Source organism: Urtica dioica, chromosome 8, assembly GCF_054948205.1.
Source record: "Urtica dioica subsp. dioica isolate 48M chromosome 8, U.dioica_male_clone48M_v1_H2, whole genome shotgun sequence".
NCBI classification, from domain to species: Eukaryota; Viridiplantae; Streptophyta; class Magnoliopsida; order Rosales; family Urticaceae; genus Urtica; species Urtica dioica.
This window is the reverse complement of record NC_142763.1, coordinates 35,897,127-35,915,290: the sequence shown is the minus strand read 5'-3', so window position 1 is coordinate 35,915,290 and position 18,164 is coordinate 35,897,127. Positions and strand designations below refer to the sequence as shown.

Genomic DNA, 18,164 nt, shown 5'->3' with positions numbered 1-18,164 from the left:
TAAACATTCGACGAAAGCGCGACATTGGAGGAATGTACCATAACGACTGAAATATATTTAATAAAAATCAATAATAAATAATGAATATGAGCTACATGTATTTCCTAATCAAGTGATGAAAATGTACGTACCTTAACTGGAACTCCTTTAACCTCGTTACATGGAATTTTACCCTTCTTCCACCGTGACGCTTTGCACGTTGGACATTCATCTAGATCTTCATACTTGTGTCTATATAAAACACAATCATTTTGGCACACATGAAATTTCTCGTACTTCATGCCTAATGTACCCAAAGTCTTCTTTGCTTCATACATACTTAAAGATACTTTATTGTCTTTCGGAAAGGCTTCTTTCAGTGTTTCCAACAATATAGTAAAACTAGTGTTTGTCCAACCCCCCGACGCCTTCAAATGAAATAATGTAACTAAAAATGACAACTTCGAATAGCTTGTACACCCTTCATATAATGGTGTCTCCGCATCATTCATCATGGACTCAAACAATTCCGGTCGCTCAACAAAATCCTCCTCCAAATCGTTCATCATTCCGCACATATCATCAATATCATCTTCAACATCATCCTCATTTTCCGTAGAACGAAAAACCTCACCATGGTAGAACCATCTTTGATACGAGATCATTATTCCATATGCAAACAAATGGGTCCGAACGACATCAATCGAAAAATGTCTATGATTTCCACATTTAATACAAGGACAACGAATAGATTTCACATCTACCATGTTCTCCCTAGAAAAATCACAAAACTCATCTACACTTTTCCGATATATCTCATTCAATCTATTCTCCCACATCTATTTTCTCATCTTCATAGAAAAACCCTAATTATACAAAAAAAATTGCCCATTCTAATTAGTAAACTATCAAGAGAACAATATTTGGAACAAGTTAAAGAAGAACTTACAAGATTTGAATGTGTAGATGAGATTAGTAAACGAGGACGCGGTAGAATGGGTCGGAAAGGTATTGGAAATCTTTTTTCGAGTGAGATTATGAGAGTTCAAAGTGAAAAAGAAGAGAAATGATAATTTATTTTACCAGTCTCGTGTCACTCGCCGCGGCGACATTTATACTTCGCCGCGGCGAGGACATTCTACAACGCTTAGCTAAGCGTTGTAGAAGAGACACGCCGCGGCGAAAATTGTAACTCACCGCGGCGAGACTATCATGCCGCGGCGAGGTACACATCTCGCCGCGGCAGAAGTCCTACACCGCGGCATGAACACTTCGTCGCCGCGGCGAGAATCTTACCGAGAGCACCATGTTTCAGACACATAGTCTCGCCGCGGCAACATAAATTTTACGCCACGGCGAAAGTATTCCTCGCCGCGGCGGCAATTATCTTTCGCCGCGGCGAGGTTCCTACAACGCTTAGATAAGCGTTGTAGAAGAGTTTCGCCGCGGCATGGTTTGTAAATCGCTGCGGCGAGGACATCTAGGGTTATCCTCGCCGCGGCAAGAATTTTCTGGGTAATTCTCGCCGCAGCGAGAATTTGTTTTCGCCGCGGCGAAGCTCCTACAACACTTATTCTAAGCGTTGTAGAAGCATCTCGCCGCGGCGAAAACCTACAACGCTTAGAATAAGCGTTGTAAGAGCGTTTTAAAATCTGAAAATTTCAATTTTTTTTAACTACCCGCCCATTTCATATTCTATACTTAGCGTTTTTTTTCAATTTTCCCTCATGTATAATTACTTCTTACTAGCACGACGAAACGGAGGAATGGCCTACGAAAGAGGAACTTTGGATTGACTCGCGAATGAAAGACGTAGATAACTACAAGGATGAGAAAGACAAACTAATGACAGAAAAAATCGTAAGTACTTTAAATTTGTTATAACAATTAATCTTGTAATTTTATTTGAAAATAATTTTCTGTAGAAAACGTTATCACAACAAGCAACGCAAGGGACATGGGTGCCGGAATCGGGAAAGAGCATTTTGCAAGAAGCTTTGGGAACGTCGCGAGTTTGCGGTCAATCCAAACACACTTCGCGTTTCAAGTACTTTGTTCCTCCAACGCCGAACGAAGAATTAATTAGGATGCGTCGGGAGATGAGCGAGTTGAAATCTTTGGTGATGAAAGCCTTCGGTGGAAATGGTAGCATTAATGTCGGAGATGCTAATATCGAGTCGCCTAGTGTCGAGCGTGTGGAAGAGAATCTCAAGGACAAGGTTGTTGATGATGAAGAGCTGGCAACATTGAAGAACACATTAATGACGCGGTCTCTTTAGGTATGTTCATTATTTTTTTTAATCTATAAAGCTAAATATTTTGGTATTAAGATATTGATATATATTCGTGATTTGCTTAGAACACGACGATGTTGGCGATCGTCCGAAGATCGATCCTAACATCGTTGATGATCATCCGAAGATCGATCATGTCGCTATGGAAAAACCCAATAGTGTTCGTGCTTGTTGCTCATTGAATCCAACCACGCCGGTGACACCGAGTTCGGATGAAAGCGTCGAGTGTCTTCTTTTCATTGATGATGTTGTGAAAGGAGGCACAATTCATGTTGCAAATGGGCGAGCGTACATGAATGGAGGCGTAGTTCACTTCTCACCTTTGGAGGAAGGAAATTTACGCGTGGCCGTTTTGGGGGTTTTGATTAAAAAAGCAAAATTGCCAATTCCCTCCAAAGAAGCTCAAACCATTGAAGATGCTATAGGCGGATTTGTCTCGTGGCCGAAGAGACTCATAGAAATTGACACGGGAATAGAGAGTCGCGGTCCGGTTGTCAAACAACTCTCAAAGCTCGGTTTTGAGAGTGAAGCTAGCATCGATGATGCTAAGAAGATTTAGTACAAGGTGATTAATCCCAAGTATCGATTGCTCGCTCAACATGCCAACAAAGTAATGTTACCGGAAGAGGATGTGATTATGGTCAATGTTAGTCCAAGTCTCGCGGCTATCCCGATTCTGGTGTCATTTGAAGATGTTTCCGATTTTTAGCAATACTTGGAAATTGGCGCGGGAAGCATAACGGTTTATATGGAGTAAGAGTTTTCTTTATATGCGTTTTTTAATATCAATATTCAATATTTAGTGTTTTGATCAACTAAATATTTGTTTGTCATAGCTATCTACGCTCGAGGCTAGAAAAGGCGAAGAAGACTCGAAACTATTGTTTTATAAATCCGAGCTTAAGTTCGTACATCGAAAATGACGACGATGAGGCTTATTTGTCAAAACGAGTCAAGGATGTTGGAAACGTGGTACGACATTGCAAATTTGGTGAACTAGTTTTGATGCCGTATAACAAAAGTAATCATTGGATGCTCGTTGTCCTCGACCTTTGGAGAGATAGCGCTATGTTCTTTGACCCGTTGAGAAATAAAATCTCAATCGATTTAACTCGATTGACAAAAAGGTAATATTTTGATTTCTTAAATAATTTTTATTATAAATCGTTCTAGTGGTTTTTTCTCTTATAATCTCCGTGTTATATAGGGTTCTTGTGGATTTCAAGCTCGAGCATCAAAACGCCCATAGTAACGGGCAATCAACGTACATCAAGGCTTGGGACGCTCCGAGACAAACCGGAAACATGGAATGCGGGTATTTTGTGATTTCTTATATGCGTGATATAGTCGTTGGAGGTGTAGGAAAATTAGAAAATAAGAAATCCTATATAAAAGAGGATTTAGAGAGAGTTAGGGAAGAATGGGTAAGTTATGTACAAACATTTATTAACTGTGATGATTAGTTAGTTTTTTTTATTGAATTATGGATTGGTTGTAGATGTACATATTAGATTTTGAATGTTTTGAAGATGAAGATATTATTTTTTGGATTGAAGATTATTTTCAGGTGCCAGTTTTTTACAACGGGTTTCAGTACCGTGTAAAAACAGATTTTGGATTGAAAAAAAATGATTCTTGCCGCGGCGAACTATACTTCTCGCCGCGGCAAGTAATTCGAGCCGCGGCGAGAAATATTATTCGCCGCGGCGAGAAAAGATACCGAGAGCAGGCAAATTAGAAATCTTAGTCTCGCCGCGGCGAGCGTTTTTTTAAAAAAATTCATGGCCTTTCTACAACGCATTATTATCCGTTGTAGAATCATCTGCCGCGGCTAAGATATGACGTCGCCGCGGCGACATGGACGCCGCAGCGACGTATAATTTTCGCCGCGGCGAGTTGATTCTACAACAGATATAATATCCGTTGTATAAAACCTCGCCGCGGCGAAGCTTATACGTCGCCGCGGCGGAGATTTTTAATTATTTAAAAATTTCACAATGGATGTATACCGTTGTAGGAGGTTCCACAACGCTTAGATATCCGTTGTAGAAAGTTGGATTCTACAACGGATATGTAAGCGTTGTAGAAACCTCTTGGATTCTACAACGGATATTTAAGCGTTGTAGAAACTTCTACAAAGCAGGATTCTACAACACTTGACAAGCATTGTAGAATCATTCCACAACTATTTTTAAGCATTGTAGAATCCTTGTTTTGTAGTAGTGGATGCTCAACATCAATCCTAACTGACATACAATAATCATTGAATGTTTGGGATGTAAATTCACCAGCATTATGGAGCCTAATTTTCTTAATTGTATGATCAGGAAATTGAGCTCGTAATTTAATTATTTGAGCAAGTAATTTCGCAAATGCCATATTGCGAGTTGATAACAGACAAACATGATAGTAACTCTCAAACATGGTGATAACTCGGTCTTTTAGTGCGTAAAAAGAATCGAGTGTAATTGAACGTTTTAAGAAGTTGTTAAAGCTTTTATTTGTGTTTTATTAACATGGTAATAACATGATATAAAAGAAATAACAACAAGCATAAAACGATTCAAGTAAATAAAAGAAACTAGCAAGACAATATAACTAGTCACAAAATTTACTCGAAATTTTCTCAAACTTAAAAACACGTTTTTTAATATAAAAAATTAAAAACTTTTAGAAATGATTCTAATGTGTTTTAATAACATCTCAAACTCATAGAAAAACAACATGATTTTTAATTTAAAGGCAAGAGCAATTAAAAAAAAAACTAAGAAAACAATTCTAACTTGTCACAAAATTAGTAAACTTTCGAAAACGATTTTCAAACTCATAATTTTAAATACATGTACATGCATATCTTTGACCATAGCTCTGATACCATTTGTTAGAATTGATCTAGGGTTTAAGAAAAAGTTTAACGCTTCGGTAAGCGGCGGAATTTTAAAAAATTTCTTTTTCAAGTAAAACGTTTTTACTAACCTAGACAAAGAGCAAGCACATGTAAATAAAAACTAATATGAGCATTAAAGATTACTAACCTTTTTAGAAGCTTGAACGTTGAGAAGCTTTTGGAAAAGGTTGCAACGTTCGTCTCCCCTCGCAGCACGTCTCTCTTCCTTCCTCGGCAACTCGAGTAACCACGAAAGTTTCTATCACTAAATCACTCAAGATAAAAAGGAATTAGTGTGTGGGCACTTTTAAACACTACGACTTAAGAACGAGTCTTGAAGTCGAAGAGCTAAACACTAGGTCAAATGAGGACCTAGGTTCCAAAACAAAAAAAAAATGAAATTGACTAGAGAGAGAGAGAGGAGTCGGCCAATGTTCTAGAGAGAGAGTCTCTCAAATCTCTAAAACTTGGATGAATGAAATGTGAGGAAATGAGGCTCCTATTTATAGGAGAAGTCTTACATTCAATAAGGCAGTTTCCTCTTCTATAGAATATCACATATTCATGAGCGAATTTCCCCTTTTCCCACTTGAGATACTCGGCCAAACAAGGTCTTCTAGAAGCCTTGATTTATTTCCTATTTTGTTCCTTTCTCTAGTTGGCCGAAATTCTCTATGCCATGCAAAGGAAATTTGTTTCCTCTTTTTATTTTGGCAAGTATCTTGATACATTTATGCACAACATGTTCTCTCTTTCCCTTGGGTAGTAGGCTCCCATATTCAATCTAGAAGGGGCTTCTAGAAGCTCTGTCATTTGTTCATGACAACATGAAAAAGACCCATTAAGAATTTTCAATAAAATTCTTATGAAATGAAATTAATTCACAAGGCCCAATAAGACTGATATTGGCCGAGTGATACATGTCATTAAATGACCTTCTCAAAAATTTATTGACATTCATTTCATCCTATGTCTCAAAAGACAAAAATACCATTTTGACAATTTTCGTAAAACTTGTCTCGTTCTTGTTTTGACTTAGCTTCCAGTTTAACTATTCATACTCGATGTGATTCGTGACAGTGACCTCATGGATCCAAATAAACAAAGCTTGAGCTATATACTTGGACTCAAAAGTTCACAAACCTTTTCCAAGTCTAGCTTAATGTCAACTGACTCCACTAAATAGTTGACACTGAAAATCTCTCGGTTCAAATGAATTTATTTTCTACTCAAGAATTCAACCTAATTATAATGAGTGGATCCACAGAATATTATCAGTGTTTACCCTTCATGAATATCATCAGCTAGTCGGGATTTACAAAATTACCATTTTACCCTTCTAGCTGTTATTTCCTCAACTCCTTTGTCGTTTGTGAATAAGTTAGAAACAATGTATTGAGGAGGAGCTAACAAGTCACATTGTTTCATCCAAAAGAGTCAAGACTCAATTTGGACACTGGCCAGTTCATTTATTCACACTCCAATGAACAAAGCATGAGGTGATATACATTGCATTTCAGCAATCTTGTACATGAATTCCATATCTATGAGAACTTCACAAAGTTACTCATGACATTCTCACAACTTAGTACTTCACTAATAGGCCCTGTTCGGAATTACATAGTGAGTCCGAACTCTGACTTTCTCAAATGAGAATACGTAAGCTGTGAAATGGCATGTCTCATTTTAGGATTAAGGTAAGCACGATGCAATTCATGCGTAGTGACTTCGAGACATAAGAGGTTAAATGGTTTGTTCTTATTTTGTCTCTAGAAGTACACTGGTCAATTCAGTACCTTCGGAAGATACCTAGAAGAACTATAGAGTCTCCAACTATCAATGCCCCATAACCAGACATCATAGATTTTCCTAACAATCATACTGAGGTCAATAGCCCTTTGACCCTTAGATTGAGAATATAACGTTTTAAGCAAACTACGAAGAGTTTGTTCATGCAAATCCACATTTGTCTCTTCGTAAGTTGTTTAGTTTGTTTATGGACTAAAGACTAGTGTTTTATCATAAAGCTTCAAACAGACAAGGAAGAATGAATGAACGTTTCAACTTTTTATTAATGAATAAACAATTACAAGCAAGAGTCTTCGTGAGACTTTATTACATCAAATGTATAAAATAAAGACTACAACTCTTCTCGTGGGCACCATTGACAACAAAATTTGCCTTACCAATACCTTCAATCAGATCTACGGGACCTGATATTGTATTCACAAAATTTTTCGTTGGCTTTATCATTGAGAAAAACTTTTTATCATTCAAAATAGTATGCGTTGTTCCACTATCTGGTATGCAAATTTCTCCAATACCAACCATTTTGTTTGCCTCACAATTTGCTTTTTCCATATGATAACTTCAAATAAAAACAAAAATAAAGTTAATGAGAAAGACGTACTTATATTATATAATAATAATGTTGTACATAGTCTTGAAAAATATTACACATATTATACATATTTATATTTAAGTAGCTAGGTAAAATATTAGGCTTTGCTTCATTCCCAAGCATGGGAAAAACATACATGCATCATTAATCTAGAAGTCTCCTGCGAAAGCAGCAGAATCAGCAACAGTGTGCGCACGATCACCATCGAAGTCGGAAGCATTAAGATGAGTGGAGTCATCTAAAGGTTCTTGGTCAATAAAGTTGACCTCCCTTTCTTTCCCCTTCAAGGATGCTTTATATAGATTGCACAAATGTTGAGGAACATGACAAAGTCTAGACCAGTGCCCTTTTGTGCCACATCTATGACAAACATCTTCACTACCCTTGGAAGTACTTGGGTATTTTCCCTTTTTGTGGGGATAATCGTGATTCTTTTCATCTTGCTGCTTCTTATGATAATCTTTCGTGGTATTGTAAGAATGGTAATGATTATAACCACTTCGACCACGTCCGTATCCACGTCCGCAACCATGACCACAACCTCGTCCTCGACCCGGAATATAGTTCCGTTGTTTAGGTTCTTCAGAGTTGACATCGTTTACTCCAGGTAACGCTTTTGAACCCGTCGGACGGGATTGATGATTCTGTATCAGCAATTCATTATTCTTCTCTGCGATTAGAAGACAAGTGATTAGTTCAGAATATTTCGTAAATCCTCAAACACGATATTGTTGTTGCAAGGTTACGTTCGATGCATGGAAAATGATGAATGTCTTTTCCAGCATGTCATGATCTGTCACTTGGTCTCCACAAAATCTCCGATGAGATACTATTCGGAACATCGCAGAGTTATATTCGCTGACTTTTTTGAAATCTTGGAATCGTAAAGCATTCCATTGATCACGATATACTGGAAGCGTGATCTCTTTTTGGTGAAAATATCTATCCCTCAATTCCTTCCAGAGTAAACTTGGATCTCTAGTGGTGAGGTATTCACTTTTAAGTCCCTCGTCAAGATGTCGACGAAGGAAAATTAAAGAAAAATCCTTGTCTATATTTGACGAGGTGTTTTCCTTAGAAATTATTTCCAGTACACCCAAAGATTCCAGATGCATTTCTACATCCACCTTCCAAGGCATGTAGTTTTGGCCTGTGATGTCTAGAGGACTGAAATTGAGCTTGACGAGATTTGCCATGATAACAACTATTATGAAATATAAAATTTCTTAGATTAATAATTAAAGACATATAAGTCTACAAGAATCGTAAGGAATAAAAAGAAATACATGAATCCAAACATTACTACAACGAAATAAAATTCATTCGGTGGAATTTCTATGGTAAAGTATAAGCATTAAACATAACAATAAATATGGCAATAAAGACTAGTAGTAAGTGAGACATTTTGAGCTTGTACCGAAAAATAGTAGGAGAAGAGAAAAATATGTATGAGGTAGAAAATTTGAGATTTTTGTGTGGTTAAAAATGAGTTGAATAGATATGTATTTATAAGATAAAATATATATACCCGTTTATAGCCGTTATATTACCGTTGGGTATTTATTAATTTTGTGAGAAAAATAATTGTATTTAAGTATAACATTGTGTAGTAAACAATGCGTAGATGTACGAGTATTGAAATGATATAGTCAATCAAAGTAAAATATTAATTAGAGCAATTAAAATAAATTTGTAATTAATAACATTTTTCTATAAGGTGACAGAGTCTCTTGTAAATAGAAAATTGATATTAATTACAAGTAAGATGTAGTTCATATCACTTTGCTATAAGGAGGCAGAGTCTTCCATGCGTATAGTATTATGATGTTATACATTAACGAAGTTAAAATATTGTAAATCACACTATATTACCATAAGGTGGCAGAGTCTCCTGTGTATAGTAATTTGGTGTTATACAATAAACAATAGTTATACGAGTTTTAGTGTTTAGATTATTATACCTCCGAATTGATCTTGACGAGAGTGATCGTGCTGATAACGTGTTATAAAACCAAAGGAATAACTTGAATTGAATACTCTTTAAACACTAATAAGATGAGAATTTAGAGAAGAAGAATATGGAGAGTAAAATGAGAGAGTAAATTGTGGGAACTTGGGGGATGGATTTTTCCTTTATCATCCCCGTGTATTTATAGTGAAAATTTATGTACATTAGTAAAAAAATTAGGTGTAGGGTAATTAATAATTTACCCCATATTTTTTACTTTAAATTACCCTATATTTTGACCTTTGAGCATACCAATTTATTTACAACAATATATATATTGGGAAGAATGAGACCATAAACTCAAAATTCAGGAAAAAAAATCTACTGCTTTGCGAAAATGAGAAATTGATAATATGCATGACCTCATATTAATGACTAGAGTTCTCTTACAAGTTAAACAAACAAAGAGAAATTAAGCAAATTTCAAAGTGCTAACCTGGTAAACTATGCTGAAAAATAATGCTGTCGTTTATCAAGTAAACAAAAAAACGACATACAAAAATGATCTCTCAAACCGTATCACTGGGACAGAACAAGTCCCGCAACCAAACACACCATGAACATTCATAGCTGATCGACAGTCAGATTTCAGCGTCCACGATCGAACTGTACATTAATTTTTCTCACTGAACGAAACGGTAAATTAAAAACTCTCGAAGTCTGACACTTCGCTTCACTATATATCGCCAAAAATATCATATGCATGTATGGGGATTTGTTGTTATGCATACAAAATTCTGATCTGTGTATAGAAAGGTCTGCTAACTCTCGGCGTAGATCGTACGATGGCGAATTACCTCGCTCAATTTCAGACAATCAAGAACTCCTGTGATCACCTCATAATATCGGGTAAAACCTCGTTACCAACACCAGGTTTATTTTGTATCTCCAAACTTGATATTGAATTCGTCATACTCTACGTTTTTGCTTTTTAGTGTACGATTTTAGACCGAGGGTATGGACTCTGTGAGATTGTTGAGAAATATATCATTTTGTTTCCATGTGATTTGATAATGTAGCAAATTTGGAAATGCCTGTGAAGTTTGATCTGTATTCATGAAACGAAACAGCTTTGGAACGTATTTCTGAACTATATGTGACTCTCTTGAGGTCATAAAACTGTTGAGCTGTTTGTACTTCCTATTTACTGTATTTGTGGTTTTTCAGTTGAGGATGTGAGTGATTTGTGGCCAACTGTAAAGAGCGGGTTTGAGGAGCGATTTCCTTTGAAAAGAGCTTCCTTGAATAACAAGACCCGAAATCCTGTATTCATTGAGAGTTTGCCTGCTGAGTTCATACTAACCACAGATGCGAGGCTGCGAAGCCGGTTTCCACAAGAGCAGTACTTGTTTTGGTTTCGGGAGCCACATGCGACAATTGTTCTTGTTACCTGCGAGGTATTTGACGTGATCTTTGCATATTTTGCATCTTTACTTTCAACCACGAAAAAAAAAAACATGTATAATATTGTGATTTTTTAATTTTATATTGTAAGAGCACGAGGGATGAAGTAAAATGCTGGTTATACCTAATGTAGCTGGTGGTTTGTTGTTATATTAGTATTTCGTCGTGTATTGATTCCTTAAGTGTTGCTAGATAACATTTTACTTATCCTTTTACCAGGATCTTGATGAATTCAAAACCATCCTTAAGCCACGCTTGAAGCTAATCGTCCAGAATGAAGAGCGGGAGTGGTTTATCGTCTTTGTCTCTAGGGCTCATCCTAGTAATGACCAGGCAATGAAAGCGGCAAAGAAAGTATATGCAAAACTTGAAGTTGATTTTAGTTCCAGGAAGAGAGAAAGGTAGCTTGATACTTCACATTACATATGTATTCAACAACCACGATCTATTTTTGTTTTTCTTTGATATTCTGAATACAGAAAGAAAAGAAAACGTAACTAGTAAAATTTTTGCATTTATTTTTGCTGTGTTGTGTGCCATACCGTTATTCCAATGATTTCTTTTAGTGTCTCAGAAATTCTCATTTTCATTTTCTTCTTGTATCAAGTATTAACTACTAGCATGTAGTTTTTCTTTTTTCTTTCTTATCCTTCATCTTTGTTATCATTGCTTAGGTGCTGCAAGTTCGATCTGCATTCCCCTGAGCCAAGTTTTTGGGAAGATTTGGAGTCCAAGATTGTAGAGTGTGTGAGAAATACCTTGGACAAGCGTGTACAGTTTTATGAGGATGAGATACGTAAGCTCAGTGAACAACGGTTTATGCCTGTGTGGAACTTTTGCAATTTTTTTATTTTGAAGGTAATTCATTTATACATCAATTATTAGACGACTGCTAAAACCCTTGGTCCACTTAAACATTGCAAGAAGCATCATTTTGGAGCCTAGTGTATGGTATAACAGTTTTAATATTTCTCTCAGGAAAGCTTGGCTTTTATGTTTGAGATGGCTCATCTTCATGAAGATGCTTTGCGTGAATATGATGAGCTAGAACTTTGTTATTCGGAAACAGGTGCATTCTTTTCTCTCTATTGACGGACTTGGTAGTTTGCGATTTCCATTAACAGTAAAATTTCTTATTGATGTATAACTCTTTATATAGGGTTCATGTATACATTTATATCACTCACATGGAATTTCAAAACATTGTATTACTGGATTAAACTGATTAGCATTGTTGCTTATGATATATACCTCTATATTTGCTGCCATGATTCCCAACTGGTGATTTATATTTTACCTACAGTAAATATAAATGGGAAACAGAGGGACTTTGGTGGCGTAGACCATGGTGACGATCAAGCAACATTGCTTAATCCAGGAAAGAAGCCACTGACACAAATTGTTCAGGATGACTCATTTAGGGAGTTTGAATTTAGACAGTATCTTTTTGCCTGTCAATCCAGGGTAAATACAATACGAGATTATCTCTTACTGAGGATTCCAGAAATGGGCATATGAATTTTGATGTATTTTTGTGTAGTTTCATCTGACGAAGAAATATTTCATCGCAGCTTTTGTTCAAGTTGAATCGTCCCTTTGAGGTTGCTTCAAGGGGTTTCTCATTCATTATAAGCTTTTCAAAGGCGTTGACTCTACACGAGGTATTTAATTTGGAAATCGTGCACTAGCACTATTACCTATATTGAGTTGCATATTAACCACGAGGCTTAGGTTGAGTTTAATCCTTCGTAAATTGTAGAGTACTCCATTTTTTTTTTGTCTAACCTTTCAATCTATTTTTTCCGTCTTCATGCTTTGATTTCAGAGTATTCTACCTTTTTGTTTGCGCGAAGTGTGGGTAATATCTGCATGCATGGATTTGGTGAAAGCAACAGCTTCGCATTATCACGAAGGAAGTGTGTCACCTGATATAGAAAAGGAGTTCTTTCGACTTCAGGGTGACCTTTATTCGCTGTGCAGAGTTAAGGTAATCTTTTTCATTAGTGTTAGAATAACTTTGGCAAATGTCATATGTTCAAATCCTGCGAAGTGAATTATCTCTACTTTGCATCATGGAAATCGGTGTCAGGGAGATAAGGGTTCCAAAAAGGAGAAAATAGTACAGTATTTATTCTGTAAAATACTGGTTTTATTCAAATCTTCATTTGTTTATTGTTTGGCAAAAGTACTAGCGAAGTCTGTTTAGTTTCTTCCATTCTCTTCGTTTTGTTCGAGTTTTTGCTGCTAGGAAGCTCTTACAAATATGTGATCTTGGCAGTTCATGAGACTTGCGTATCTGATTGGGTATGGAGGAAACATGGAACGAAGTCCTGTCAACAGGTAACCAAATCAAATCTATTAAAAAGCTGAATATAGTAATTGTGTGACTTGTCAAACAGAAATAGGCCTTTATTTACTGTTTTTTTTTTTTTTTTTTTTTTCTAAATATTTGAGATACTAATTACAATTGTTTGAGCAGTGCGTCGCTTAGCATGTTACCTTGGCCAAAGCCTGCTGTTTGGCCCTTAGTTCCACCTGATGCTTCATCCAAGGTGCTGGCAAAAGAAAAGGTCAGTTATCAGTCTGTAATAAACATTCACTTAATTTAACCTTTAGACGAGCTCTTTGACAACCATCAGTTCTAGCCTGGATGTTGAGTGCTGATGGATTAATTGATACGTCAATATTAAAAACCATCAGTAACTTGACCGCATATTCATGTCATTGATATGTAGTTGTGAAAGAAGTAAGCCAATGAATTTCCTGAGTGTTAACTTGAACAGGATGAACCCCAACATTTTTTGTGTGTTTTTGTAGATGATTCTTCAAGAAACTCCAGCAGTCAAGCACCTTGGTGTTCAGAGGAAAGTGTTGCCTCTCGAACCTTCTCTCCTTCTTCGTGAAGCTAATCGACGAAGAGCTTCACTTTCTGTTGGAAATGCGTTTGAGATGTATGACAGTCACCAGATCTTTTTATTTTTATTTTTATAACTATGGCCAAACGCTGGTGGGAGAATTCAGTGACGTATTTTAGTTATTTGAATGTTTACTTTCCAAACTCGTTAGGCATTGCCATGCTTGATTTGTGATGTTTCTATGCATTTTGGCAGATCAGGTTCAGACACAACGTCAAAGATTTTCCCATCAAATAAATCAGAGTCAACTTCTATGACCCGTACGAACTCTTCACCAGGAATGGACAGTTCAGTTGATCGCCCGATGAGACTTGCAGAGATTTATGTTGCTTCAGAACATGCTTTGCAGAGTACAGTTTCCAATCCTGAGCTATGGGAGTCTTTCTCATCTGTAGATAAGTTTGAGGTATCAAAGATACAAGTCCTTCTGTGTAACTGTGTTTCAAAACTTTCTAATCATGCCATTACATTTTTAGTGTGAAAATTCCTTTCTTAGATCTGGGTTCTCTTAAAAGTGATTTGTAAATATCAATACTGTTTTAGTTAAATTAATATGACTTTCTAAATTTTACTTTCATGTTTATGGCAGCAAAAATATATGACATTAACAAAAGGCGCTGCAGACAACTATCACCGCTCCTGGTGGAAAAGACACGGAGTCGTTCTCGATGGGGAAATAGCCTCTGTCTGTTTTAGGCATGGAAACTTTGATCTAGCTGCAAAGTCCTACGAGAAGGTTTGTGCCCTTTACGCTGGTGAAGGATGGCAAGATCTATTAGCCGAAGTGCTGCCCAATTTAGCAGAGTGTCAAAAGATCCTCGACGACCAAGCTGGTTACTTATCGTCGTGCGTGAGATTGCTTTCACTGGATAAAAGCTTGTTTTTGACCAAGGAGCGCCAAGCTTTTCAGGCAGAGGTTATACGCCTTGCACACAGTGAAATGAAGCAACCCGTGCCTCTAGATGTATCGTCGTTGATTACGTTCTCTGGAAACTCTGGGCCTCCGATTGAATTATGTGATGGAGATCCCGGTATACTCACCGTGTCTGTCTGGAGTGGCTTTCCTGATGATATAACTCTTGACTCACTAAGTGTGACGCTGAACGCTACATTTAATGCCGATGAGGGTGTTAAGGTACTTTTGAAAAGAATCTAATTTGTGTTTTACTATGAGTCGATGATCACTGAATTCAAAGAGGCTAAAGTTTGTGTCACTATCACAGGCACTAAGGAGCTCTTCTGCTATTGTACTGAAACCTGGTCGTAATTCAATTACATTGGATTTACCCCCACAAAATCCAGGTTCCTATGTCGTGGGTGTTCTTACTGGGCAGATTGGTCACTTAAGATTCAGGTCTCATAGCTTTTCAAAGGGCGGGCCTGCAGATAGTGATGATTTCATGAGTTACGAAAGGCCTGCAAGAACTATCTTGAAGGTACACTCAACCTAGATAGTAATAACGAACCTATTTTTTTTTTTTTTTTTTTATCTTATTTTGTATTTGGCGTGAATTTCTCACTGAGTAGTTTCCCTTCTATTTTATTTTTATTATTTCCATATTTTGTGCATGTTTTTTTAAGTATCTGAGTGACCTCTCTTCTAGGTAAGCAAACCAAGACCTCTAGTTGACCTTGCCGCTGCAGTTTCGTCAGCTTTGCTTATAAATGAATCACAGTGGATTGGGATAATAGTTAGACCCATCAACTACTCCCTTAAAGGAGCTATATTGCACGTCGATACTGGTCCCGGCCTTGGAATCGAAAAGTCATGTGTCATTGAGATTGAGAATTATCTTGATACGTCAAGCGGTTCCAAAGACGTGGACACCAACGGTGCTTTGGAAAATGGTTCTTCGACTGATGGGAAAAAATTCGACCAGTTGACTCTCCATGATGGTATAATAGAGTTTCCGGCCTGGGCAAACGATATAACATCTATTTTATGGATCCCTGTCCATGCTGTAAGTGACAAGCTTGCTAGAGGATCTTCTGCGGGTATGAGATGATGATGAAAATCGTTTGAGGTTTTAGATTTCTGCATATTTATGCCGACATGAATATGCCCACATGTCTACGTGATGCATAATTTATTAGTTCTATTTTTGCTGAGCAGCTACACCACAGAGAACAAGCATTGTCGATGGAATGAGGACTATTGCCCTGAAACTTGAATTTGGAATATCTCATAACCAAAAATTTGAGAAGCAAGTTTTCTGGCCACTTCCCAATTTTTTTTTTTTCTCTCATTACCAAACAAATTTTAGTGAGTTTTCATTATAAATTTGCTAATGACCATCTTGTTCTGATTCACAGGACTCTTGCTGTGCATTTTACTGATCCTTTCCACGTGAGCACACGAGTTGCAGATAAATGCAATGATGGTACCTTGGTTCTGCAGGTATTATTATGTTTTTGATCTTTTATAACACAAATTGTACCTCGGTGCAAGAAAAGAAAAAATCAATGAATAAAATTGTGATATGAACCAGTGAACATACAACCAGAGAACATTCAGGCAGATGAACATTCATCTGGTCTAAATTTTGGACTATATTTATTCCTGGGAGATTGCGCGTTTCAAACGATGCGTAAGACGTTTTAATGTGGACCACATGTTTATCCTAAGCGAAATCGACTGGTATTGCCACAGGTTATACTTCATTCTGAAGTTAAGGCAACATTGACAATCAACGATGCGTGGCTTGATCTTCAAGATGGGTTTGTTCGTACCAGCCAAGGTGACGGAAGACCAGCTTCAGGCTTCTTTCCGCTTGTCGTTTCTCCGGGGTCCAGAGCCGGAATCTTGTTCAGTATATGCCTTGGGAAGACAAACGGCAAAGGTATGTTACACTAATGAAATTTTCTTCTTGTGCTTTTTTAAGTATGATTATATATCTAAGACGATCCTGGCAATCAACGAAACTCTCCTTTTTCGATGCAGATGAAGCAGAGGCTCTACAATCAGAGAGCATACTCAACATAATATATGGAATCTGTGGCAATCGAAGCGTCGGAGCTCATCCTCCGGTGGGTACAAGTGATTCCAAACAGGATATAGTTTTCCGAAGCGCTCTCGTATTGCAAAGGCCCATCCTCGACCCATGCTTGGCTGTGGGCTTTCTACCACTTCTGTCCGACAGCCTCAAAGTCGGGCAGCTTTTCACCATGAAATGGCGGGTCGAAAGGTTAAAAGATTTCAGGGAGGAGAATGAAGCTTCAAATGTGAGTAGTCACCCAGAGCAACAAACCCCATTTTTAATAAAAGTGAAAAAAAAAAGAAATTAGAATATTTTTTTAATTTCCCCATCTCTAATTTTCCGTGTGGTAACAGGACGAGGTGTTATACGAAATCAATGCAAATACCGAAATGTGGATGATTGCCGGGAGGAAAAGAGGCCATGTTTCGCTCTCGCCAAAGCAAGGTTTGAATTAAGTCAGCCCTCTTGAAGACTTTTATACTATTGTCCCACGAATATGTTACCGAAATAGAAAATTTATGTTGCATCTTTACTTTTACGATCACGAACAGGTTCTAGGACAGAAATCTCGATTCTATGCGTGCCATTGGTGGCGGGTTATGTGCGACCACCTCAGCTCGACCTACCAAGCGTCGACGAGGCGAATATTAGTTGCAACCCGCCCGGGCCCCACCTCATCTGTGTCTTGCCTCCTGCTCTCAGCTCCTCATTTTGCATTCCCGCCTGATTTTGTTTTTGCTTTTAGCTCCCGGGTTTTCTTTTATTCTAATAGCAGAGCTATATATTTATTTATGGAATTGTTGGATCTGAAACACCAAGAAACTTGTAGATTTATGTTTAATCCTTCCAGCTAGTTCGCGTATTTTTGTTGAAGTGGGCCTGGTTAGCGGATATTAGGTTTTTTTAGTGTAAACACTACCAAATGCCATTTGAGACCTCGGTCCTTGTACAGCACTGTTATTCATACTTTTCTTGTATAACAAATGTTACAGAATTTTAATTATAATTTAAATTTTTTTTATTTCTTTTATTTTTTTATTTTCTTTTTTGCACCTTGCGATAGTTTTTCTCATCCTCGAACGGATAGGTTTTATGAATAATGAAATAATATTTGATGTAAAAGGTAAAATATAAGGAAGTTTAAAATGCTCTCTCATCTCTCCCTTTCTTCCTTTTTGTTTTTTTTTTTTCCTTTTTATTTTCTAGCCATGGCTCGTGGACTTCTACATGACCATGGCTTCATCGAAGGATAACCTTTTACTGGCTGATTTTTCCATAGAAGATAAACGATTCTCGGT

At 37.2% G+C, this 18,164-nt stretch overlaps 3 protein-coding genes across 3 annotated transcripts; 1 reads left to right on the top strand and 2 right to left on the bottom strand.

Moving 5' to 3' along the window:
• Nucleotides 1-7,710: 7,710 nt before the first annotated feature.
• LOC149389542 (uncharacterized) lies at nt 7,711-8,277 on the bottom strand (the record flags this gene model as incomplete). The annotated part of the gene is made up of 1 exon (XM_089622657.1): nt 7,711-8,277. A coding segment is annotated over one exon (567 nt), but the record flags the coding sequence as incomplete, so codon positions are not given.
• Nucleotides 8,278-8,757, bottom strand: LOC149389541 (uncharacterized). The gene has a single exon (XM_089622656.1). The coding sequence runs from the start codon at nt 8,755-8,757 to the stop codon at nt 8,278-8,280; it is 480 nt and encodes a 159-aa protein (XP_089478782.1).
• A 1,342-nt stretch (nt 8,758-10,099) lies between these two features.
• CLUB (TRAPP II complex TRAPPC10/CLUB) lies at nt 10,100-17,885 on the top strand. Its single transcript, XM_089623287.1, has 21 exons — nt 10,100-10,418; nt 10,737-10,966; nt 11,193-11,374; nt 11,648-11,831; nt 11,952-12,042; nt 12,277-12,437; nt 12,545-12,634; nt 12,799-12,960; nt 13,252-13,313; nt 13,453-13,543; nt 13,791-13,924; nt 14,084-14,294; nt 14,478-15,023; nt 15,112-15,324; nt 15,493-15,883; nt 16,002-16,092; nt 16,202-16,286; nt 16,539-16,728; nt 16,830-17,110; nt 17,220-17,310; nt 17,418-17,885. The coding sequence occupies exons 1-21, from the start codon at nt 10,355-10,357 to the stop codon at nt 17,591-17,593; spliced, it is 3,726 nt and encodes a 1,241-aa protein (XP_089479413.1). The 5' UTR covers nt 10,100-10,354; the 3' UTR covers nt 17,594-17,885.
• Nucleotides 17,886-18,164: the final 279 nt, after the last annotated feature.

Coding starts and splice junctions, on each gene's coding strand:
- LOC149389541 (XM_089622656.1), bottom strand. CDS start 8,757: ATGGCAAATCTCGTCAAGCTCAATTTCAGTCCTCTAGACATCACAGGC.
- CLUB (XM_089623287.1), top strand. CDS start 10,355: ATGGCGAATTACCTCGCTCAATTTCAGACAATCAAGAACTCCTGTGAT. Junction 12,961..13,251: donor ATTCGCTGTGCAGAGTTAAG/GTAATCTTTTTC, acceptor TGATCTTGGCAG/TTCATGAGACTTGCGTATCT. Junction 16,729..16,829: donor TGGGAAGACAAACGGCAAAG/GTATGTTACACT, acceptor TTTTCGATGCAG/ATGAAGCAGAGGCTCTACAA.